The 26,095-nt window shown below is 34.0% G+C and overlaps 1 protein-coding gene across 1 annotated transcript in view; it reads right to left on the bottom strand.

Annotated features, from left to right (window-relative positions):
• The window catches only part of KLHL1 (kelch like family member 1), a 305,504-nt gene that overhangs the window by 109,218 nt on the left and 170,191 nt on the right, over positions 1–26,095 (bottom strand). The window contains exon 5 of the mRNA XM_019751890.3: positions 10,297–10,509. Coding sequence (XP_019607449.1) covers positions 10,297–10,509 — 213 coding nt within the window. The remainder of the gene's footprint in view (positions 1–10,296; positions 10,510–26,095) is intronic.

Genomic DNA, 26,095 nt, shown 5'->3' with positions numbered 1-26,095 from the left:
TGATGCAGGTGAACACCTTTAGGGGAAGTGGTGGACCAGAACAGGGGAGTGGAGGGCAGTTCTACCCAACAGGTAGGCGTGCGTTATCACTGACATTGCTTAGAACTGCCACGGTAGAGTAATAATAAGAGCAGACTGACTTTTAGTTGGTTCTATTATTGTCTTTAGTTATCCTTAGACTATGCCTCCCCCTTTATGGCTTGCCCCTGAAAGAACTGTCCCTATCACCACCACCATCCCCTCTTGGCATGCCACTGTTTCTAGTTCCCAGAATCAGCTAGTACAAATGTGCTAGAGAAGAAATAAACCTGACTTGCTCATGAAACAGAAAGGATACCAGTGTGCCTGCAGGATTCTGAAAGCTGGTAGGAAATGAGGTCAGAGGCGTAGTCATGGGAGAGTTGAGTAGGGCCTTGCAGGAGGGGAACACTAGGATTTGGTCCTGGGGACATATGTCTTAAGTTGGAGATGAGCTGATTAATACTGCAAAAATTCTGTCTGGTTTCTGTAATAAATGGAAATTACTGCAGTGTTTAAGCATAAAATTGAGAATAATAGGTAGAAAGCTATTTCAATAGTGCAGAAAAAAATGATGATGTCTTGTTTTAGGGTGTGTTTGTAGAGAAGTTAAAAAAAAAAAGAACAGATTCAGGATATGGTTTACAACATAGTCGAAAGGACTTCTTATGGCAAGCAATGTTATAATAAATTCCATCTTAAGTGGAGAATTTAAAATGGTTTTATGATTCAGGCCTGAGAAACTAGATCGTTTGTGGCATTACTTACTGAAATGAAGGGTGAGAGGGAGTCTTGGGGCTTTGAAATTTTCCATTTTACACATGTTCAGTTTTAAAAAGCTATTGCATATCCAATTATAGATGTCAAGTAGCTAATTGGATATTTGAATCTGTCTTTCAGGAAAAGTTTAGGGCTAGAGATATAAATTCAGAATTTGTAATTGACTCTCATACAATATTTTAAAGTGTGGAAGTAAATGCTATTCTCAGTGAACAAAATATGGTGTCCTGGAACATTGAGAGTAGAAAGAATTAGCAATGACAATTGAGTAAGAATGGCCAGATCAAATGTGTCAAATGCTGCTAAAAAGCCAAGTAGATGAAAACAAGTGATATGGGGGAAAAATGATAGCACAGAGAATGTGGATGATCTTTGTTAGTTCAAATGACTGATTATGGTGGGTTGAAGAGAGAATGATGATTATGAATAGGGAAATTTAATAACTATAAACAATAATTATATATTTTACTGGAAAAGGGATCAGGTAATTGGAGCCATTGATAGAAAGGAATATGAGGAATTTTGTTTTGCTTTACTATGTCTAAAGCAACACATCTTTGTAAGTTAATTGGAATAATCCAATATAAAGCAAAATTGACAATATGAAATATGGAAGGAGTCATTGCAGTAGAGATATTTCAGTGTCAAGAAAGATTACAAAACACAAGCAGTGGGATTAGCCCTTGATAAAACCAGACACTTGTTACTTGTAATACTGCAGCAAAACAAAGGCTTTAAAATTAGGTTCTAACTTCTCCTCTTTTCTCTTCACTTAACCAAAGTGAGTGACATATGTGTATATGCATACATGCATTTATCCATAGGCACATCTTTTTTGTTTGTTTGTTTACATTGATACCATTGCTTGAGTTAAAACTTGTTAAAATGAAAGCTCTTGTGTTTTTTAATGTTGTAACTTGAACTGTGAACATAATAGTGCGTTAAATGATCCTGAATCTAAACAGTATTTAAGATAAATCTATGAGATTTTAGAAGCATAAATTATCTATACATTTATGTTTTAAAGCCACTGTTTTTAAGGTTTCCTTTAGAGAAGAGTAATATTATTCCACAATTTTTAAAAAGAACTCTTGTAGTCTAGTTTTGTGGAGAAGACTATCTCTTTGATGATGGCTTGGTATAATCATTAATTAATCAGACAGCAAGCAAAGCAGAGAGAAAAGACAGAACAAAAAGAAAATTAAAAAGTAACAAAGAGTGGTAATGAATTGTGTTAGTGTGTTTGATTAATTCTTTTTGCCTTATTCATTTGTAAGAGTCAGGAGTTTTTCATTTGTAAATATAAGATGCATAATACATAAACAGTGAATATTTATGCTGACAAACTTGGAGAACCATTGGATTTATCAAGAAGTTTACCTATGCTTGCTATGGAGACGCAAACTTAAACACAACATATAAATTACTTAGGAGTGTAATCTACTTTGTATATCTTACACTGTGATTTATGAATGCTCTTTTTACATTGATTGGTTCTTTGTCACTGTGCTTGCTTTTCATTAGTTTGTTTGTTTGTTTGTTTTTTGTGGCTATAATTTTATAGACAACAGAGTCTACATCATTGGTATCTGATCAATCATCACATTTCAATGGAGTAAAAGGTTGAAGACTGCTCCCTTCTAATTTTTCTATTACTACTATAAAAAACTATTTGGTATAAATTTATTGCAGCCTTGCATAAAAATAATTGTTGTAAAATAGAGATAGCATCGTTTCCTTAAGTTAAACTCTTGAGTCTCCTTGTTATTTTTTTATTTTTTTATTAGATTAAACCATATTCCTCTAAACCTAGGCAACATTTTATTATCTGTTGCCACTTTCCTTTTTTTTCATTTCACATTTTGCTACAGAATATAAAAGTAAATGCCTATACACATAAACACACACTACTATATATTTATCTTATGAGTCAGTAGGTATCTTGTTAGATCATTGTGACAATCTTTCCCCATGTTGTCTCAAAAGAGATAAACAGTACTAGTTCTAAACATGAAACAAAGTTTATCTGTGCATCTCCAACCTTTTAAGTAATCTGTGACTGTGATAAAACTGAATTTTCCTGAAGACTTTTGGCTTGGTTATATATAGAATTGTATTGCCTTGATTTTTAGAGCAGCATTCTCCTTTCTAAACCAATCATTAGAAAAGCACACACCGAAAATTTGATACTTACGTGTACTTTTAAATACATAAACAAACAAATAAATAAATATGTACCTATTACGAAGGTATATCCTATGAAAGTAGTTAAAACCAGTGGACACAATAGTTACAAAATGATAAATCATGCCATTGAGTGCATAGCAACATGTTCTTCTATTGCATCTTTGAAAGAAGAAACATAGGAGAAAAATAAAAGTAAACCAAAACGAAATTGAGTACCCTCCTTGCAATACATATACAAGTATTTACAGGCAGACCTAATTGTATTACACTTTATTTTACTGTTCTTCACAGATATTTTGTTTTTCACAAATTGAAGTTTTGTGGAAACCCTGGGTCGAGCAAGTATATTGGCACCATTTTTATAACAGCATTTAATCACTTCATGTCTCAGTGTCACATTTTAGTAATTCTCACAATATTTCTAACTTTGTCATTATTATTATATTTGTTATGGTGATCAGTGATCAGTGATCTTTGATGTTACTATTATAATTGTTTTGAAGAGTCAGAAAGAGTACTCATACAAGATGGAGAACTTAACAAATTTTGAGTGTATTCTGATTGCTCCACTGACTGGCCATTCCCTCATCTCTCTAACTCTCCTGCGGTGTCCTTATTCCCTAAGACACAACAATATTGAAATTAGGCCAATTAATAACCCTGCAATGGCCTCTAAGTGTTTAAAAGTGAAAGGAATAGTTTACATCTCTCATTTTAAGGCAAAAGGTAGAAATGATTAAGACTTGTCAGGAAGGAATGTCAAAAGCTGTGATGGAGTGAAAACAAGGATTCTTGTACCAAACAGTTAGCCAAGTTATGAATGCAAAGAAGAGTACTGGAAGGGAGGGGTGTTTATCATTTTGTGAGGGGTATAAATGTCTAACTATTACATTGTTTTGTACACTTGAAACTAATTTAAAAAAATGTTACTCCAGTGACTACACAAATGATAAGAAAGCCAAACAACATTTTGATGATATAAAGAAAGTTTTAGAGATTTCGATGTTGGATCAAATCAGCCATAACATTCATTTAAGCCAAAGCCTAAACCTGAGCAAGGCCCTAACTCTATTCCAGTCTATGAAAGCTGAGAAAGGTGAAGAAGTTGCAGGCATAAAGTTTGAAGATAGCAGATGTTGGTTCATGAGGTTTAAGGAAAAGCTGTCTTCATAACATAAAAATACAAGGTGAAGCAGTAATTGCTGATGTAGAAGCTAAGATAAATCATGAAGGTGTCTACTCTAAACAACAGATTTTCAATGTAGATGAAACAGCATTATATTGGGAGGAGATGCCATCTAGGACTTTCACAGCTAGAGAGAAGAAGTTAATGCCTGGTTTCAAAGCTTCAAAGGACAGGCTGACTCTCTTGTTAGGAGCTAATGCAGCTGGTGACTTTAAATTGAAACCAATGCTCATCTGGCATTCTGAAAATCCTAAGGTCCTAATAGTTATGTTAAATCTACTTTACTCTATAAATGGAACAAAGCCTGGATGACAGCATGTCTGTTTACAACATGGTTTACTGAATATTTAAAGCCCATTGTTGAGTCCTACATAACAATGAAAGATAGATGTCTTTTAAAATATCACTGTTCATAGACAATATACCTGGTCACCCAAGAGCTCTGATGGAGATGTACAACAAGATGAATGTTGTTTTCATGCTGCTAACACAACATCCATTCTTTAACCCACAGATCAGAATAATTTTGACTTTCAAGCTTTATTTAAACAATACATTTTGTAAGGTTATGGCTATTATAGACAGTGATTCCTCTGGTAGATCAGGGGAAAGTAAATTGAAAACCTTCTGGAAAGAATTCACCATGCCATTAAGAACATCCATGATTCATGGGAAGAGATAAAAATATCAGATTATCAGGAGTTTGGACATAATTGATTCCAATTCTCCTGGATGATTTTGAGGGGGTTCAAGACTTCAGGGGGTAAATTAATTGCAGATATGGTGGACATTTCTAGAGAAATAGAATTAGAAGTGGAGCCTGAAGATGTTACTGAGTTGCTGCAATCTAATTTTCATAGATGAGATTAGCAAATAAAGTAGTTTCTTGAAATAGATTCAACTCCTAGTGAAGATGCTATGAAGATTGTTGAAATTACAAAAAATAAAAATAAATAATTAGAATATTACATAAATTCAGTTGATAAAGCAACAGCATGGTTTGGAGGATTGAGTCCAATTTTGAAAGAAGTTCTATTGTGCGTAAAATGCAATCAAACAGCATCACATGTTACAGGGAAAACATTAATGAAAGAAAGAGTCAATTGATGCAGAAAACTTCATTATTATCTTTTAAAAAAATAATTGCCACAGCCACTCCAGTCTTCAGCAAACACCACTCTGATCAGTCAGCAGCCATCAACGTCAGGACAAGACCCACAGACGGTGAAAAGATTATGACTTGCTGAAGGCTCATATGATAGTTAACATTGTTTAGAAATAATGTATTTTTAAATTAAGGTCTACAAATTGCTTTTTTAGATATAAAACTATTGCACACTTAATAGACTACAGTATAGTAGAAATATCACTTTTATATGCACCAGAGAACCAAAAATTTAGTGTGACTCACTTAATTGTGATATTCTCTTTATCACAGTAGTCTGAAACCAAACTCACAATATCCCTGAGGCATGGCTGTACATACATAATTACTCTCTAAAATGAAATTTTCACATTTTTTCCAATTAAAAAAATATTAAATTTATTGGAGTGGCACTGGTTAATAAAATTATATGGGTTTCAAATGTACATTTCTGTAATACATAATCTATATATTGCATTGTGTGTTCACCATATATTTTGTTGAAAATTTAAACATTAGGTATTCAAGAAAAACATGGAAACTATTTGCAAAATTCTCTTCCTGACTTCTTTAAAATGATAATAGAAGTCACTCACCATTTCATAGACTATATCTCAATTATGTATTTATTTTATTTTGCCTTTTCCTCTGGTCCTTTCTATAGCAAAATCAGTTGAATTCACTTCAATATTAGTTATTATATTTTAATAGCAAAAAGTTAACATCGTTGCTTCTGATTCTTTTTATGTCTCTTCTTCTATTATTTTCTGAAGCTCATTTTCTCTACACTGATGTCAATTAAAATCCATATTCTGTACCAAAATTTACATCTTCATTATATTTTTCCATACCAATTACTATAATTTATACTTCATAATAGTATATGTTTATTTATAAATTATAAGAAATATCAGAACAGAATTTTCTCTTGTGAACTTCAGAAAAAACTAAACACAGATACACATAACATACCTAGTAAAAAAAGACATGAGACTGTAGATTGTGAGAAATGAACTAAAATCAGCCTAAGTCAAGTTGATGAATCACTTCATGATTATGAGAGAAGATTATTACTGTAATATAAATTTATTCTGTCTCTAATCAATCTTTTAACATGTATTCTTTGTTGTCGGGGTCTCTGTTATTGTCTTTATTTTTACTTACTTTTGTATTATATATATATATATTTTTTTTCTTTTTTATTTATTTATTTATTTTTTTTTACTGGAGAAAAATTTTCATGCATTTGCTAAATAGAAAATAGACTCATAGCTGTATAATTATTTACAGGTTATTTAGTTTACTGTTATCCTGAAAGCCTGTATGTTCTCTTTCTATATATAATACTTTGGTCTTAAACAGTTCTAAATCTTTTTGTCTATTCTACTCTTGCCTTGGTCATTTCTTTCTTGTGTTTTCTTAACAATATTATGAGCTACTCACAACTGGTTTTCTAAATATTGTTTTCTAACTCACCTGTAACCTATCTTTACATCTGTAGAAATCATCTTAAAAAAAAACAAAAGCCAAATTTTTCTCTGAAGTCTCTTTAACAGTCCAAATACTATTTCCTTTTGAAAGTAAACCCTACTTCACTAGAAAAATTCAGACTCTTCCTCCCTTAAATATTGTTAGTATTTTAAAATAGAATATTGTGTTTTGTTATGTAACAATTGAATATTATATAACTATATGTTGTAATATATAATATACCCTCAAAACACTCAAAGACTTTTAAAAACCTATACATTAAGCACTGTAAGAATTAAGAATAAAAGCTATATTTAATGTTTCCAGGATCAAGGAGAAAGTGTTTCCTGATCATAAAGACTTTTTTCCTAAAAACCTTAACATGCTTAGCAGCTTTGGAAGTTTGTGTAAAAAGTTGGAAAATCCTAGATTTAACTCTAGGATCACTCTTTATTGTTAACTCTTTATTAACTGTTTATTAACTCTTTATTAAACTCTATTATATCCTAGATTCTGGCTAAACATTGACGTAAATATGAAGACAACCCTGTAAATAAGAATTACACTTATTTGCCCTCCATGGGAAAAAACCCACATTAGTATCAGATACAAATAGAGTAAAATCTGAGCTCTGCAACTTAATAGAAAGATGTTCATTGTACTGATTCTCAATTACCTGATTTGTCAAATGATAATAATAATAAATACAGAAAAATATTATAGAAATTAAACAAGATAAAATGTTATATAAGTTTTGTAACTAAAGAAAGAAATGCATACTGGTTCCTACTCTCCTGTTCTTCTTCCTTTCCCAGTATTTTTAGGAGAACCTTCAAAATTGCGTGTTCAGGGCATTTTTATGATCTTCCAGTATAGAAAGCAAACAGGTAAGCAACGTACATTCACAGTGGAAATATTGCTGTGTATGTATGTTCATACCTGGCAAGTCCAGATTTGCAGGAAAACTGCATTTTCCACTAGCTCTATAATCTTTGAAAAAAATCATTTAACCTCTTTGAATCTGTTTTTCTTCTCTACAACATAATTAACAATCCTTGCCTTGTAGCTGTGTTTTTAAGATTAGAATTATTGTATGGAAAATACTTACAATGGTGCAATTCTTTAATATTTGTTATGAAAGTAATAGCTCCTTCTATATCCAAAGACATTTTGTGAAAAATAAAATGTGTTTTTCACTCTTTCCTCTTGTATATCTGTTTGAAAGTACACATAAACTTGTTTGTCCTGCCCCTAATTTGAGAGAAAAGGGATGTAGAATAAATACATGCTATGTTTATGCTTGTTGGATATTGTATGGATATTGTATGAGTTAACTTAAAAACCTCTTACTAGGAAGTTAAACCAAAATAAAATAACATTTTCTAATGTGAATAAACAGTGCTTCACTAAGCAAGATAAAGAAGCTAAACCAATAAGAATAAAAAAACTCCATGTGTAACGTGTAGCCTTAGGTACAAATAAGCCAATTGATACACATGTCTGTTCTGATGAGATGGACAGTTAGAAGTATCTCTCATTTTTGATGACAGAAGAATGAGAGTATGGCAGAAAGGCGTATCATGAAAAGATGGATCTCTAGTCACATTCTTGGCCTCCTGTGGTGTGTGTTCTACTATTTATGATGATTTTTTAAGCACAATTTTAACTCCAAGCTCCCCAAGTGAAATGGTGGACAGCGTCAAAAGGACTGATTGCCACATCTATCATTGACTAATGGCTATCTGCCTATTATTGGCTAATAATTATCACTGGCTATTTCCAGCCTGAGAGAGAATCCCCAGGCTCTGAGAATATCTGACATCAGAACCTAGTGTGGGAGATTCAGAAAAATCCATTGCTTGGCTTCACAATTTTTGTTGTTGGTGGTGGTGTTAAGTTACTGATATACATGTTCCCCTTCCTTTTTAATAACATAATGTTAAGATAAGCATACGTAATTTGTTTAAGCAGTCCTCTCTTAAATTCTTCCTCTATGTTTTTACTCCTGTATTCATTTCAGCAGAAAAATGAAACACAATTATTACTTTATTTATAAAGCTTCATTTTTTTCCCCCAATTTGGGCATAGTAGTACTTTCGCTTCTTTTTTTTTTTTTTAACTTTCTAATCTTAACTTATGACCATACCTCTCACTTGTTATTAATATATAATTGCCTGTCCTTCTTTACTGATGTCCTAATTCCCTACCTTACATTTTTAGTAATATATAGAGTAGTGAAAGTGTTTATGATGGTTTGGATCCAAATGAAATATCTTACAGGTCCCCCCATATCCCATATACAAAATTTATGCACATACAACTTTATCATTTCAGAGGTAAGAGCTACCCTTAAGCTAATTTTGGAAAGCCTGAGAAGCCAGTGACTCCAGGTTAACAAAGCATAGATTATTTTGCTAGATTACAAGTTAGTTTAAAAACAAGGTTTCAAATCGGGGACAAAATAGTTACTCTTCTTCTAATAAGCTAAGTGAATTTTGGTGTTCTTATTAATTCCACTGTGTCCTACATTACTCGCAATAAAATGAGGCAGTTGGTTCACTTGGTGTCTGGATTTTTCTTAACTCCAATTATCCAATTATCAAAGATTCCATAATTTCAGTTGCTTAAATGCTACTATTTCATAACTCTGTACCATTCAGTAATATGTTTTATCCATCTAATTGGTGTTTGAAATCCTATGCATTGAGCCTTCAAAATGCCACAGAGATGTAAACAGAGAAGTATTATATTATCGCATCTTAGGATAGATGGATTGATAGATATATAGATAATAGGTAGGTAGATAGATAGATAGGTAGATAGATAGATAGATAGATAGATAGATAGATAGATAGATAGATAGATAGATGATGGATGGACAGATGGATAGATAGATATCAACCTTTAAAAAAGGAAAACAGGAAATTAATCACTGCAACCTTTAAAAAAATCTTCTAGATACTGAATTGAGATTAGGTACTTTATATATATTACCTAATTTGCTCCTCACAAATTTTGGTGTGGTTGTAGTAGTACAATTTTATTTTATACAAGAAGAAATTGAATATCAGAGAAATTGACATTCTCATGTCATATGAACATGGCAGAAATGGGTTTCAGAAAAATGCCCATCACTTTCCACCATAAAATTTAACTTAAAAAGAGTATTTGATTAAAACTAAAAACAAAAATGTGAACAAATAATAATAAAAGAGTTGTGACATTCATTTTTTAAATATAAGTGTAAGAATATGGTAATGGAGAGTTACAGAATTAGTTTGGAAAATGGTTGGACTCTCTGCCTTTAAGTGTTTGTGTGCGCACGAGTGTGTGTGTGTGTGTGTGTGTATTTATGTATACTATATATACATATTAATTGGACGTTGCTACTTTAACAAATGTTTTATCATTACTATTTTTAAAGTTATTATTATTTTACCTTTTGATGTTATTTTTAATATAGTTTTTTTTGGTACCCTGTAGATATTAAAACATCATCACATGCAATTACCTGTGGTGGAAGCAGTGGCAGTCTTATGAAGGCAAGAAGCATACTCAAGTCATTGCATCTCCTCTGCGTGTCATATTTGACCCACATCATTAATGCATGAAAGATCGTTTCTTCATCAGGAACATTTACATCATCACTGGCCAGGAGTTTATGGAGCTCCTCAGCTGGAAGCAGTAAAAACTCTTGATTTCTCATAACTTCCATTATGTTTTCCTGCAGGGAGAAAACATCTTGGCATAAATTTGGCTTCATTTTTTTCTTTTTTTTTTTATTTAGCTAGCAAAGCATTTCAGAAAGAAATGAGAAAGAGTCAATAACCTTTGTTCTCAATATAACATAATCCCTAAGACTTAATCCTTCAGAAACTAGAAGCTGTTAAGATGAAAGCATTGTAATTGTAATTGAAGTGTAAATGTAACTGAGACAGCACAGATCTTATAATAACTGGAGGGATTATAATGTTGAGCTTTGTTATGCAGGCAGAATGTACTAAGTGATTAAATGTTCAAGTTTCAAGTGGACTGTTATGTAAGATTTGGTGAATACGAAAAGAGTAGCATTTCAAATTTTTTAAAGCTTGACAACATATACATGAATCAGAAAGTGGCGTGGCGGGGGGAGACTTGAAGAGAGCAGTAACGTGAAATGCATCCGTGTTTATTCTGAAGAGAAAAACAGGACAGATTGGCCATAGAAGTCACAATATTCTATATGCTCCACCCTTTTATAGTCTATTATACCTCCCTGCTCTTCATGACAGTTTCTCTGGCTTAATTCAGATTCCCATTAATTTTCTTCCAGATTGTTGCCGTAATCTTTTAATTATTCTGCTTGACTCTATTCTTAACTTTTCTGCTGTATCCTCTATAACAACACTGAAATAATATTTCTAAAAGATAAATGTGCTCATGGCATGCCTCTCAAGTTTTTGTTTGGTTTGCTTTCATTTTGTCTCCCCTGTCTTTGGTTCAAATCTCTTGTTTAAGCATGTTAGTTCTTCATGATCAGACAGCTTCCTGACTCTAAAACTTCATTTCCTACCTTATTTGTATTCTGGCGGCAAACATGACCTACTCTTCTTTCAATTTGCCGTACTATTCGACATGTCCTTCCTCACTTATTCTATTGCTTAAAATGACTTTTATTCAAAGGAGAATGTCAACTTTTACTTTTGCTCAGGTCATCTGTGATATTCATTTGCGTTTAATTGATATCACAGAATAGCTCATTTCCTGGGAATCATTTTTTCTTCAGTGTTTTCTCTGTGAGTAATAACAGTGCTGTGCAAATTATGATGCCCAATACCTATTTACTGAATTAACCAATTGAATGTCCTGAGATTTAGTGCCACCCAGTTTCTCTAAAGAGCTACAGAAAGATAAAGATGTATTTAAACAATCTTTGAAAGGGTTTTGTCCATCTATTTTTCCAGCTATTTACAAATCTATGCTTCTATTATACTACACACAAAATTGCATAGTTAGACCGTCAGCAAATGAGGGATACCATAAAAAAGCAGCTTTGTAAAATAAAAAAATCGCCCTCTGAGTGATACCATAAAAAACCCTTAGTGGGTTTATCGTAAATATGTTGTTCAAAGCATATTTCATCATATTTTACAGTATCTTTTTTTTTATGGTCACCCCTGAGAGAAATTTCTTTCAGGTTTTAGTAGCAGGAATAATTGCACTTCTACTGTGTAAATGGTTCAGTTTTATTGTGGGCACTGTAAATTATGAAATTGATCGAATTTATCTTTTTATTTGGCCTCTAGAAAACTTAGTCAAAGTAAAATATATCTAATAGGAAAGCTATACAATAAGAGCCTTTCATAGTTTGATTGCTTTTTCAGACAGCTTTAATAATAGTTTCATTTAATATAACTATAGCTGCATTTCCTTTTTGTTTGTTTTATTTATTCACCTAATTTAGAGTATATTTCATAATTGTGCATCTTCGTAAGTCATACTACATCTTTTGGGAAGAAGCAATGTTTGTAAACACTGCTATAAATAAATTAGGAGCTAGTATCAAATATTACTGGATCTCACATTGGCCCATATATTATGTTCATTTTGTTTTTTCCTTCATATATTTTGGAGTTCTGAAATTTTCTTTGCTCTTTTCTCCATCAACTCTCCTTTAGGATAGCCTGCCTAATATTTTCCTATGTTTCCTTGCAACCTAGCTTCTGGAAATTGTGTTACTTTTGTTATGTTTTAATCACTAAAGAAGAAGAAGAAACATCAGTGCACACTAGTTGCCTTACACTGCTGGTGCAAATTAGTTAATCCCATATTATCTGAGAAGATCAAGTAATGAGAGACATCAAAATTCTTTTGCCTGTTGATCAGGCAAAATACCTTTATTTTAAGTTTATTCAATCATTTTTCCATAGATTGATTGAATACCTAACGTACAGTCCTGGATAATTATAGTGAGGGGAAAAAATGGATTTTTTGTTGTAAGCATCAAAAAGCTTACCACACATGAGACATCTATAAAATGTGCAGTGCCTAGAAAATGACTATCATCAACTCTGTAAAAGCAGTTATTGCAAATGGACCTAGAATATGAGGTAGGAGTGTAAATTAGAAATTGGGAAATAGAAAGATACGGCACTCTGAATAGGGGAAACCATATAAATAAAGACATAATAACAGGTAATATAGTATAAAATGCCGTATTTGGCAAGTCAACTTGATTGAGAATAAGCACAAAAAAAATGTGGGAAATAATTGAAAGGGTAATTTAGACCCTAGAAGGAAATAAATTTAGTCTTAAATTTTAACAGTCCCTCCATTAAATGGGAATATATGTATACATACACCTTTTACATATAGACTGAAATATTTATTATAAAGAAAGATTTTAACACCAAATTTAAGTTGCCACTACATAAGACACAATAATCTTTCTCAATTACATTAATAGAGACTAAATTATAATATCTACTTTTACTACTTCATATTTTAAGCAATTTTAACTATAAAAACATACAGTTTTGTTTTATTCTAAATTGACAGAATTTTTATCATTTTTGTTTAACTATTTTCTGAATTTGACATAAACATGTTTTCTGATATTTATTTCTTCTGTCCCTTAATCCTATTATTGTTTTTCCCTTATTTTATTATTGGTAATATATCAAAATACAGTAATTCTTTTGAAATTTCATTAGAAATTAATTTTATACATAATTTTAAATGTTAGTTAACAATTAACAGTAACATCAGTTAAGTAGAATATAAGTGTATCCTTTCAATTTTCACATTTTAGTTACTTGGTTTAGTTAATTTAAAATATGGATATTAACCTGTAGTAAAATATTTTATTAGTGTTTAAATAACTGTAACATAAACTTTAATGTTGTTTCCTGAGTTGGCAGCTACTACCAAAGCCATGCATTATATACTGTTATGGTTGACTCAAGAAAACCTCTCTGCTCTGAAAATCTACTGAGTTCACACCTATGTCTCATCGTTTTGCACTTTGTGACCAGTGGTCAGTTAGAGGAAACTCCCAATCACAGTTGTAAGTGTTATGAGGGGAAGGCTAATCTTTTGCCAGACCACCACAGAATCTCGGGCTTGATTCCAAGTCTCCAGAGGTTATGGGACTTATTTAATGGTCCATTTAAAAAGTCATTAGTTAGGAAGATGAATTCTTAGGAAGCTCATACTGTCAAATAAATGGACAACTGAAAGGCGAACCTGGAAATGAGCTACATCCTCTGGTTGAGGCTTATTATATAAGTATGAAAAGTGTACAGTTTTAATTTAAAGTCATAGAATTATAAAATTATAGTTCCCTAAGCATCCTGTGCAAGTGAAGTTCTGAGGGTTTATGATCTATGCATGATTCTACTAGCACCAGGCTCAAGACTGAAACATGCATCTCTTCACTTCTGAAGCAGTGTATTTTTTGTTACATCATGTACTGGATAGAATAGTGGCTCCCAACACTTCACGTCCACTCAGAACCTCAGAATGTGATCTTATTTGGAAAAGGGTCATTGCAGATGTAATTAGTTAAGATAAGTTCATACTAGACTTGATTGAGCTCTAATACAATGACTGGTGTGCTTATTAGAGAGAAACTTGATGAGACACAGACACGCAGCTAGGAGAGCACCACGAAAACAGAGATGACACAAAGGGAAGAAGATCACGTGAAAGTAGAGAGGCAAAGATAAAAGTCATGCTTCCACAAGCTAAAGAATGCGGAAGATTTCCAGGAACCCACAGAAGGTGGAAAAGGCAAAGAAATAGTCTTCCCTAGAACCTTTAATTGGAGCCTGGCCCCGCTCATATCTTGATTAGATTTGTAGCCTCTAGAACTGCACGAAAATAAATTTCTGTTGTTTTAAGCTACCCCGTTTTGGTACGTTGTTATGGCAACCCTAGGAAGATAATACATATCATAAAGGAAATTTAAAAAATAGTTATGTTAAAAACTGTAATATAAACCTAAGAAAGTATGGTCATTATTCCCAATATTTTAAATGATTATTGATTTTATAGAATAATGCTTTTATTAAATATTAGGTTTCCCATGACCCAAAGGAGTGTCAGAGACAGGAAAAACGGGTCTACTCTCAGGATCGTCTTCTCTTTAATATATATATTTTTTCTATTTCTTCTAGAATTTAAACTTTCTAAAAATGCAGAGTAGGTAGAGGCACTTCTCACAGTTATCAAAAGCTGCTTGTAACAATTACCTTCAAGTTGTTACACTAACATATTGCTGTCAAGACTCCAACACTTTCAGGTTAAAACCAATTTTCCTAAGCTTCTGATTATTTGCCTTGCCTGAATTTTTAATTCCTGTGTCAAAATTGCTTCCTGGACTCTTGAACACTACCTAAGAGTTCAAAGGGAAAAGAGACTCATTAAGAGATAGTCACACCTTGTTATTTTAGAAATGAAAATGCTGAGGCTCCTAGGGGTTCAAAGAGTCATTCTGCTGGTCACGATAGGGCTGGGGTTAAGAATACAGTTTCTTGGCCTATTACATTCCCTGGGCAACCAACACTTTGGCTATTATCCCCTTCTGGTTCTCCTCTGCTCATCTGATTTGGACTTACTGTCCTACTTTGATCTATGCAACACGTATGCACCTTGATTCTTGAATGCTCACCTCTACCTTGTTTCCACCTCTTAATCTATATATCTGGGTTCCATAATGTGGCTTGGTGATAATGGAGAGTCACCAGATTACAATTGGCTTGGAGAGTTGGCCAGGATTTAGATCTCAACCCTGCTACCTACTAGCTGTGTGATTAGGAAGTCAGGTCCCTTATCAGTAAATGGAAATAAAAATATTATCCATCTTAAAGCACTGTTGTGAGAATTAAGTGCCAAAATTAATTAAATTAACTGTTTTTAGAGAAGTATGTGACACATACCATGTGTTAGATAAATGTTGGTCGTTATTATTCTGCATCTGAGCCTACTTCACTTCAGCCTCCTTTGCTAGCTCTATTTTCTACATTCACGTTTATCTTCTCTATTTTTTTTTTTACTGATTATTTAGTTAACAAAATTTTATTAAGTTTTTTTTTTCTTCCTCCTCCCCTTTGTTTTTCTATACCTAGTATGCTCTTAATACTAGAAATACAGAAATACATATAGGAAAGGTTCTGGCTGCTAAAAGACTCACTTTCTAATGAGGAGGACAATATGATGTTATAAGAAAAATATATGCATTTTCCAACAGGAGAGAAAACAATAGAGGATTTGATGGAGTCCGAGGTATGAGGATACAAGTAGATCAAGGAAGCCAAGGAGGATTTTGAGTTAGGAGATAGACACCTTTTCTCTCCAAAATAACACTTCCCAAGATGAAGAATTGTTTCTCATAAATTCATAGATTTGTAGACTTCTAAAGAAATGTTGATGTCATCTGATCCAATTCTCATATCATTAGCTAGCAGGGTATAAGATGGGAATTTCTGCAATCTCACATAACCTTAAATTGGAAATGATCTTTGAGGACACTTAATTTAATGTGTACCTCATGTACTCTTTTTGTACAATTCTCACCCAGTGATTATTGTCTGTGATGGAAAACCTATTATCTTATTAAAAAAGCCCACATTGTTGAGCAGCTCTGTCAGAAAACCGTCCATTTTGACGTAAAGTGTGGCTTCTTGAAAATTCCTTACATGAATTCTAGGACAAATCTATTTTTATCCTATTCATCAGCTTTCAAATATTGAAATATTTCAAATATTCTCCCTCAAAAAAAAAATATTTCACAGACTCTATATCGCTTATTTACATAGAAATTTGTATCTTTTCCAAGGACATTTTCCAAATAAAGGTGGAAAAAAAAAATAAAGCGATCACTGTATAAAAACATAATTTCCATCATATGTATGTAGGTAGCTACATGTATCTGTATATGTAATTAATAGTATTCCAATAAAAAAAAACAACAGGAAACGAAGTGTTCAAAAAGTTATCAATGTATAGGCATACAATGAAACTTTTTTTTGTCAATTTTGTCATCAGTGCTTAGAAAATGACAACAGAATAGAATTTCTTTAAAGTATTTGAATTATATATCAGACTCTCTCTTAATAATAGCAGTATACAGTATATATATATATATATATATATATATATATATATATATATATATATATACTACATATATGTCTATATCTATATCTATATCTATATATGTATATATATAATTTTTTTTTCCCTGAGTTTTCTTCAGCTACATAAAAAATACTTAGGTGTGGCTATTTGATTGGTAGTAACTCTCTTTGTTTCAAAATATTAGAGTCTCAATCTTAAAAAAGAAGCATTTTCTAACAATTTCAAAACTTGGTATCAGAAATAATTTCTGATGGTCATCTTTCAAGATTATGTTATGGAATGAAAAACTTTATTTTATTTTATTTTATTTTATTTTATTTTATTTTATTTTATTTTAAGTTCCTTAAAAGTATATGAGTCTAGGACTTGAAGTACTTTCTGACAATATGTTACTAAGGAGATAAGAAGACATAGAAATTATAGTGGAAACGAGGTTTTAGTAAAAAGGATTGGAGAAACCAGCCCAATTCTAATACTTTCTAGTCATGATTTCCCAGGCAAAGGCACTTAATGATTCTAAGGTATCATCTCCTCACCTTGAAAAATAACACCTACCCTATAAACCTTTTTCTGACTTGCTTTCAAGCACAATTGAGACTAGAATAAAATAATTCCTAAACGTTACAATGTTATGCAAAATATGTGCAATTATTTCCAGGGGAGTCTTTAACCTTTGTAATAATTTGATTTGCTTCTGATACCGGAGATATATTGTTCAAAGTGTTAATATGTGTTACACATTATCTAGTAATGCAGGAGAAGCTAGCATGTAGAAACCATTTCTAAACTCTCTACAAAAAAAAAAAATAGTGCACAGTCAGCTACACAGTTCTACTTCCACTTTTTGGTTTAACAGAGAAGAAACTAACCATTCTCAAAGACATTTATTGTGTTGTACACTGTGTAACACTATATATCCATAAATTATTAGTCAGAGTAGTAGTATTGATTTTTATAATTATTAATATGAAGCACATTTACTGTTTGGTAGAGCCTAATGCTTCCTTGTTCCCCTCCTTTATATATTGCTCTGCATCAGTATTTACCAAGTTTCTTTTAGGTATCTTACAGAAAGCTGTTAGTTGGAAAAATTAGGAGAAAAGTGAAAATCTCTGCACAGTCTTTATGAAAGCCTGTGCCAGTCCAGGAGAGAAAAGGTATCATTGCCAATTAAATTATGCGACCACAGCACACTTGTACATGCAAAGTTGTTTCTTTTCATTGCAGCAAAGTGTCCAGGACACCGGATCACATAAACTTTTCCTTAAAGGAATTACAATGCTTGAAAATAATGATCCTGTACAACTTTGCTAAAGAAAGAAAATTTTAAAGCAAGATAATATTTCTTCCTTGCCTGCTAGGCAGAAATCATGCAGAAATTTACTGTGAAAATCTACTTCGATTCTCATGTAATGAAAGAATATACATTTTTATCAAGGACTGAAAATTTTGTACTTACAGGAAAATGGAAATAAAATATTTCCCGTATCCTAATAAATAACTTTTTTTTTTTTCAGGACAAAAGAGGATTGTTTTGTCAACCTGTATTTAAATAGTCTTTTGTTCTCATGCTTATAAGCATAAATGATTCATCAGGAAAATCTGTTATATGCATAACCTAAAATAGCCAGACTGTTGAGGTCAAAATTATGTGTAGGGGGAAAAAAAAGGAGTCAGTATGGAAATTACTTACATAACCATATCAATTATTTTGCAGTAAAAAAACAACATTAGCATTCTTCAACAAAAAGTACATTGCAATTTTGCAATCTTAAGGGTCTCTACAGAAGCATGTAAACTTTTAATTATAATTTTGCATTCATGTATTGCTTAATAAAAGGATTTAGACTATTTTCCTTCTGGGGTGAACTCATTTACTAGTCGCTTATAACCAATGTTAAAAAATTACAGCATGGTCTATTATTGTCTTATATTTATTTTACGTTAAACTTTTTAAACAGCTGACAATTATAATCATTGTCAAAAAAATCAGATAAAAATCAGAAGGAAGATAATAATTCTTCCCAAGAAAACTGTAAAATTGAAATCAATAAAAGAGAATACTTTATGTAGAATAATAGGCATAAGAAGGATAATCCTCTTAATCATTATACAAATATATAATAAGTTTTCCTTTAGTTTGTCAAATAACAATTTAGTGCATGTTGTTAATTTTTCTCTCAGCAAATAAGAGAACCATTAGCTACATTATAACATAAATGGTTACATACAATGTATTAAATATGAAAGCTGGTGCCAAATATAACTGCCCGGAATAACATTGTATTTTATAAATAAGATGCAGTAAAAAGAAACAAGGACAACTGTGAAAAAATGAAAGTGCATACTTCACAATATACATTGCCATCTCAGAGAGTTTCCATATGGAAATGGCTGTTCATTATTTCTAAAAATACTCTAAATATACATTTTTCCATTTAATAAAGCTATTAAATAACATTTTCTTCTGATTATTTAATGTAAAAAATGCTATTTTTAAATATGTGTTAGCTATTGCGCTGTAACAAATCACAAAACATTCTGTGGCTTAAAAAAACACCCATTTATTCTCTCACAGCTCTGTAGGTCAGAATACCAGGCAAAGTGTGGTTCTGCTGGTTTTCTGCTCCAGGTCCCATAAGGCCAAAATTAAAATAGTGAGAAGCCTCCTTTATTTTTGGACTCTTTGAAACTGAGTCTGTTTTCAAGCATATTCAAGTTGTTAGGGCAACTCAGTTCTACGTGGTTGTGGGACTGAGGTCCCCATTTTCTCGCTGGCTATTGGCTGACGATTATTCTCAGCTTCCTATATGGCTCAGCTTGTCCTCTTCCTCCATCTTACAGCAAAGGTAGTTTGAATCCTCATGCTTCAAATCTCTCCTATCTCCCCTTCTGCCTCCTCTCTCCTCTATTATTCTGCCACATCTTTCTGAATGACTCTTCTGGCTTCCTCTTCCGCATTCAGGTGCTCATGTCATCACACTTGAATAATTCTAGATAATCACTCTGTCTTAAAGTTGATTAATTAGTCACCTCAATTCCATCTGCAAAGTCCCTTCACAGTGATACCTAGATTAGTGTTTGATTGAATAAACAAGGAATTTTGTCTGAGAGGAATATTTAGAATTCTGCCTACCACAATATGCCTGACTTTTGAGTTTATAAATTTCTTATGCTTGTAATTCAAAAACTTAGTGGGTAAAGTGTAAGCAACACTGTCTGTCATTCAAATAAAATTGACTGTACATCTAAATATACTAGGCACTCACTGAGGTAAACACACTAAACACACTAAATACATTAAATACTTTAAACATTTAATAAATACACTAAACACACTAAAAACGTACTGAGGTAAGTCATCCCCTATGCTAACGGAATTCAAAATATTTTTTAGACTTCTTATAAACTGAAGATATGAGAAGGCAAATTTGGTTATTTGACTAATAGAATACTAATATTATCTAGGTGAATTCAAATCCCTCAAAAGTAATACTACATTGATAATTAATTTACTTAGAATCAAACAATAAAACATTAATTTAAAAATTGTTTACAGAAACCTTTCTGTTTTCAGGGGGTCATAGGTCCTTCTCTTTAGTTAGCCCCCCAACTCTCTGGCCAAGTTCACCTGTGGGTCAAATTAGCAATCCAACAAAAGGGCTCTAAAAACAGCTAGGGAAACATATCCGGAATACTGACCATCATCCTTTGGTGATTTGACCCTAACACGCAGAGTTGCATCAAATGATGCTCTAAGTTAGTTCTAAGCAGGTCTCTGTGATGCAGCAAGTAATTGAGCTTTGTGATTTCTTTTGGAAAAGTGTGTAGAGCCCTTTGAAGATCTCTTCATCCAATAGCCTGAAGAGATCTTTGAGGTTAGGTTAGTTTTCCATCAAAACAAAGGTGGTCATCTCATTAAACTTAGTGAGATACAGTGGTGACCTGGGGGGCCATACCATGACAGAACCTCTGCCTCCAAAGTATTGCTTTCATTTAAGGAGGAAGGGAAAGACAGGCTATGAGAGAAAGCCTGTCCCTCTCACCTGAGAACCTCTTCTCCCTCAGTTGATGACTTCAACAGGTTTGGCTCAATGTGATGAGTTTACTGTCACTGAAAGACATGTCTGAACCCTGGAAGAGGCTATAGCAGCTCTGCAAGCCACCATGGTTGTCCTCTGGGTTTACAGTGATGGTGTGGGAACAACACATGATAAGATTATTAACCAGACTTAACTTAGTTGTCTAGGATTGTCCATGGCACTCCTGCTGGTTACAGAGTTCAGTTAAAGTCCCTCATGAGATCAGGTCCATTAAATTGCAACATAATTGGAGTCATAACTGACACATTCCTCCGCCTGGAAAAACTAGTCATGGACAAATCATCAAAGACTGACCAGCAGATAGAGCAGCGTAAAGGTGACAACTGGGCACTCTCTCCTGGGAGACCCAGGCAAGGGCCTTCCCTAAGAGACTTCTGAGTCTGGTTATTCAGTAACAGGGTCTCAAAGGAGGAGATTGATGTGTTCCCCACCAAAGAACTCATGGACAGGTGGCCAAGTAGGATCTGCCTTGTGATAGCCCCTATGCATGACGCAATACTATCCTCTTGCCTTTTCCCGGTGAGTCTACAGATGAATTAGAGAGCCCTGCCAACCTTTACAAGGACCTCTGGGCTAGCTTTCAAAAATAAACAAGACTAGGGTTTAGGAAGTGGTCCCTCTCTTCACAGAGGGGAGCAGAAGCCTTATATAAAGATCCAAGTTGTAGGAGCTGCCGAGATAGCTCATTTGGGAGGGTGTTAGACTGAAGATCCAGGTTCAATGGGAGATGGGGGTGAATGCACTGCTTGGGCTTTTTTTGGATACCAGTGCACAGGTCACTTTGATACTTGCAATACCTGGCACCAGGATGGGGGAAATATACACATACACAGCAGTGGGCCTGCCTAATCATGGGGAATATGATGCACTTGACATGCTGAGTGGTGGTGAAGTGTTTTAAGGGAAAATGAAAGGACAGGATTAAGTGGCTGGTGGGAGGGGACAAAATAACCCCAGCCTGGACAACATATCTCAGGTGAGCAGTCTGGAGCAACACAGCAATTCCATGAAGCAGTACTTCTCATTTGCCTTGCATATTTAACCAGGCAGTCTGTCCCCTTCTTTTAATTGTACACCTACTTTTAGTTATTGACACCTTAGTTTTTATGGAGGACTCTGCAAGCATCTTCTATCCCCTTCATTCCCTTCCCAAAGATTCAAATAGATGGAGGATCAGGATAGCTATTAAATTGCAAAAGATGGGAGACAATTACCTCCTCCATTTGACCTTCAGGTGCAGAGAACATGCCTTTTTGCCTATGAGAACCTTGCAAAGAATTACCAAGTGTCTAGTTCAAATATTTCCTTAAGGCCATCCTGCAACTTAGTTCCAGGTAACCCCATGGAATGGATATAAACTAGACTTTTTCCTGGACTGCGAGAGGATCTTAGCCAGATAATCTGGGTTGACTAGCTTTGGGTTTGGATTAAGGGTGCTATCCTTGCCCATGGTACAGGAAAGACTGTCCATGTTGCAGTGAATGTGGAGGATGCCTCCCCAGACCGGAACTAATAGTTTGTGAGCACCTGCAGGCCTGAGGGCCTAGATACAAGGATAGGAGTGGGAGTGGGAAGCTTCTAAATTGTACTCCAACAGGGTACCCCCTTGGACTCTAACCTCACTAAACTCATAGAAACATCTCTTCCACTCAGTTGTTACTGCCCTGAGATGGACTAGATATTGAATATATCACACACACCCTTGATCCTACAGACAAACATCTAATTGTTATGTCATTACACACCACAAGTGGACATTTCTCTAACTATGGATCTTTCTGGTATCTCAGGTGACTCAATCTTATTAATCTGGACCCAAAGAATTGTCACAACTGAACTCTCACACAACAGGAGTGAAATGTCTTCCTAAATGTCCACTGACTACTGTTAGAGATGGGTAAGCAGAACATTTGTTTGGAACAAGGGGTACAGGATTCATCAAAGTTATTTTTTTCCAGTCAGAAACAACCTTTTCTTCCACTACACTCATCCTCACTCTACTGTGTGTTTGCCAACATCTTAAGTTGCACCTGAATCAATAAAACTAATAAAGTGGAAAAGACCATTACAAAGCCTAGACAGAAGGGCTTCTGGCTGTCTAGAATAAACCATAATAAGCGGTGGGACTTCTTTTCCTTGCTTGGGGCTCCTGAGTACGTTTATTTCTCCAGGCAGACCTCATCATCACACTTGGGATGATTTTGATTATGGCTCTGGTTGTTTGTTGCTTTAGATTAGGCCCTCGATGTCTGGCTCATTTAAATTCATGATAGGTAGCCTATGCTTCTCGCTCGCACCATGAAGAATCATGAAATGGAGTTAAGAAGTCAGCTCCGGGAACAAATTTACATGAGATCTTTCAAGCCCAACTGTAAGCAATGACAAGGCTTAGACTCGCAGGATGCATTGAAGGAAACAGCCCTCCCCACACCAGACTGCTCACATACCAGTGCATTACAGCTTCTGGAAGAATTTGTACTCAAGATCTCAGATACCCTGGGCCAGCCGTACTCATCCATGGCTGCATTCCTAACCCAAACTCCTCCATTCAAAGGACTCCTTATCAGGAGTCTTGGCTGAGGCACTATTCTCCACTTGGACTCCATACCTCTCCACTCTTACTCTCCCTCCTTCCTTCTTCTTGACCTACTGCTCCATAATGTATCAGGAGTCTTCTGCGCGAGGCATCTTGACAGTGAGATGAGTTCCCCCATCTGTGCTGATCCACAAGTGGATTGCCTGGTGACTAACCTGCTGCCATTCTGCGAGAAAAAATGGAATAGTGCGGAGCCAGCATCACTCTGGCATCGTGCTTACACTTGTCACAGGAAGTGAATCAAGGTTTGATTTTTGCTGTCAGTTTAGCTCATTGTTCTAATTGAACACTTTGGCATCTGGTTGCTTGACATTTGATATATAGGTATCCCACAAATCCAATATTTAAAACTTTAACTTAGTTTCTTATTTTTATGTTTTGATTCCCTCCATTTAGTATGTAGGACACCAGTCATAAATACAACTCTTAATCCTGTGGGCACTCTTATAATAGGTCTAGTTTATATAATAAAATGCAATCTGTATAAAAAGTTATATTTTTATGAATTTTTTTTTTTATATAAAGGACCACATTTTTTTCTACTTGATATGCCCTAAAGCTGTTAATAATACACAATGGTGAATTTAGATCTGTACTCAGTAACTACTGTAGCTTTACTTTAGCACATATTAAAAATACTAATTGCAAAACAATTAGTCATATTATTAGTTTGTAACAATGCGGAATTGTCTTGGTTGAACTCTTATATCTACACATATTACCATGGACCTTCTAGTAATTGGGATTCCACTAAAATTCAGAGTAATACCTGGATTAACAGTAAAACAAAGCTAAAATTGTATTGAGAAAAATAATTTGACATAAGAGTTTCTAACACTAGATAATGAGAGAGAGGTTGTAACCTATCATAATATAATAAATGAGGAATGCAATTTACATAGATTGTAATAACTAATCTCTATGAAGCAACTGACACTAATAAGGGTTAAAGTGAGATGTCAAAGATCCCACAATCATAAGGTATAGATAAATGAATTAAAATCTGTGTAGCTCATTTTAAAGAAAAAAGACAAACATAACTGATAAGGAACAGTAGTATCTTATCAATTGGAACAGGTATAAGGGGAGGCAAGCCTGAAAATCCTGAACACCAAAATTCTTCTGAACCCTTCTCTTCTAGATTGCAGGAAAGATAATTCTCCCTTGCTACAAAAACAAACAAAAAATAAATGAATACCATACCAAACATAAAAATCAGTAACACCAAAGATGCTTTATTCACTTCAATTCCTTTCTTAACCCACAATCATTACATCTAGATTAAATAAGAGTCAAGTCTCAGTACCTTCTGGGTAAAGAAGTAAAAACTCTGGTGCAGGAAGAAATAAAAATGACATCAAAGCAATTTTGGCATCTGGCTAATGGTCTGAATGAAGCTAAGAAGAAGTATGTGTTGGGATTGACCTTAAGTGTGTTCCGGCAGGGTGGAGAAATATAAAAATGAAGATAAGATCATCTATTTATGTAAGCCACTCATTCATTATTTGGGATTCAGCATACTGGCTAGGAGCACATTTTAACAGGGGATGCAGATGGTACATTGAAGCCTGGAGATAGTTATGCCTTAGTACAAAGGAGTTAAAGATGTAGAGCATCACTGGCATGTTACTGAGGGAGGCAACAGAAGTCAGAGGGAAGTGGAAGTATTAGAATGAATTACTTTGAAAGAACTGAAAAATTCCGTCATTAAATGTTCCTTGGGAAGGCCCAAAGAATGATGTCGAAGGAAACAGGTTTAGGAGTGGGAGATGCTGCCATCTGCCTGGGGTCTACTATCACTGGTGATATTGACATTTCAGAATGGAAGAATGCAGACGGCACCAGCTAATCATCAGAGACAAGATGGATATGATAAAAACACAGAGTACGGAGACCTGAGTGGCATATAGATTGCTTAGATCCATATGAATCTATGGAATTGATCTTCAAGTATCTTGGGGTGAAATAGATGGATTTTTACTCCAGGTATTGCTTTATTTGAATAATAAGGAAGTTGACATTAGCCACCACAATGGCAAATTATAGCCCTTCATACAATTTCTAGATTAAAGTAGTTTTGCAGACTCAGAATCTACTAATTCAAGATAAAGGATGAGATCCCTTGAGAAGTATACCACCACAAGAACATAAAACAAATTTCCTTCTGATCCTTGCCCAAAGTAACTGCAGCCTTTGCTAGGGTAGATATCCCCTGAGAAAAGGAAACAACACCTTTGCGAAAGAGTTTATGGTGACATTGAAATGCGATAATGGTTCTCTGGGTATAGTAGGACCAACAGAAAAATGCACAATAAATGAAGTTTTGCTTCAGTGTGGATACAGTTGTTCCATAAACCTTTTCTGTGGTTGTATTCTTAGGTATAAATGTGTAATTGAGATATATAAACAGCTGGCAGAGCTCTCTCCTTGATATCCTGGTGTTAGAACAGTGCTTCTCACATTTTTGCATGTATCAGAATCTCCTTGAGGCA

This window comes from Rhinolophus sinicus, chromosome 16 (assembly GCF_057876585.1).
Source record: "Rhinolophus sinicus isolate RSI-liver-muscle chromosome 16, RSI-T2T, whole genome shotgun sequence".
Taxonomy (NCBI): domain Eukaryota; kingdom Metazoa; phylum Chordata; class Mammalia; order Chiroptera; family Rhinolophidae; genus Rhinolophus; species Rhinolophus sinicus.
Note: the sequence above shows the minus strand (reverse complement) of the source record. Positions and strands in the feature narration are given on the sequence as shown.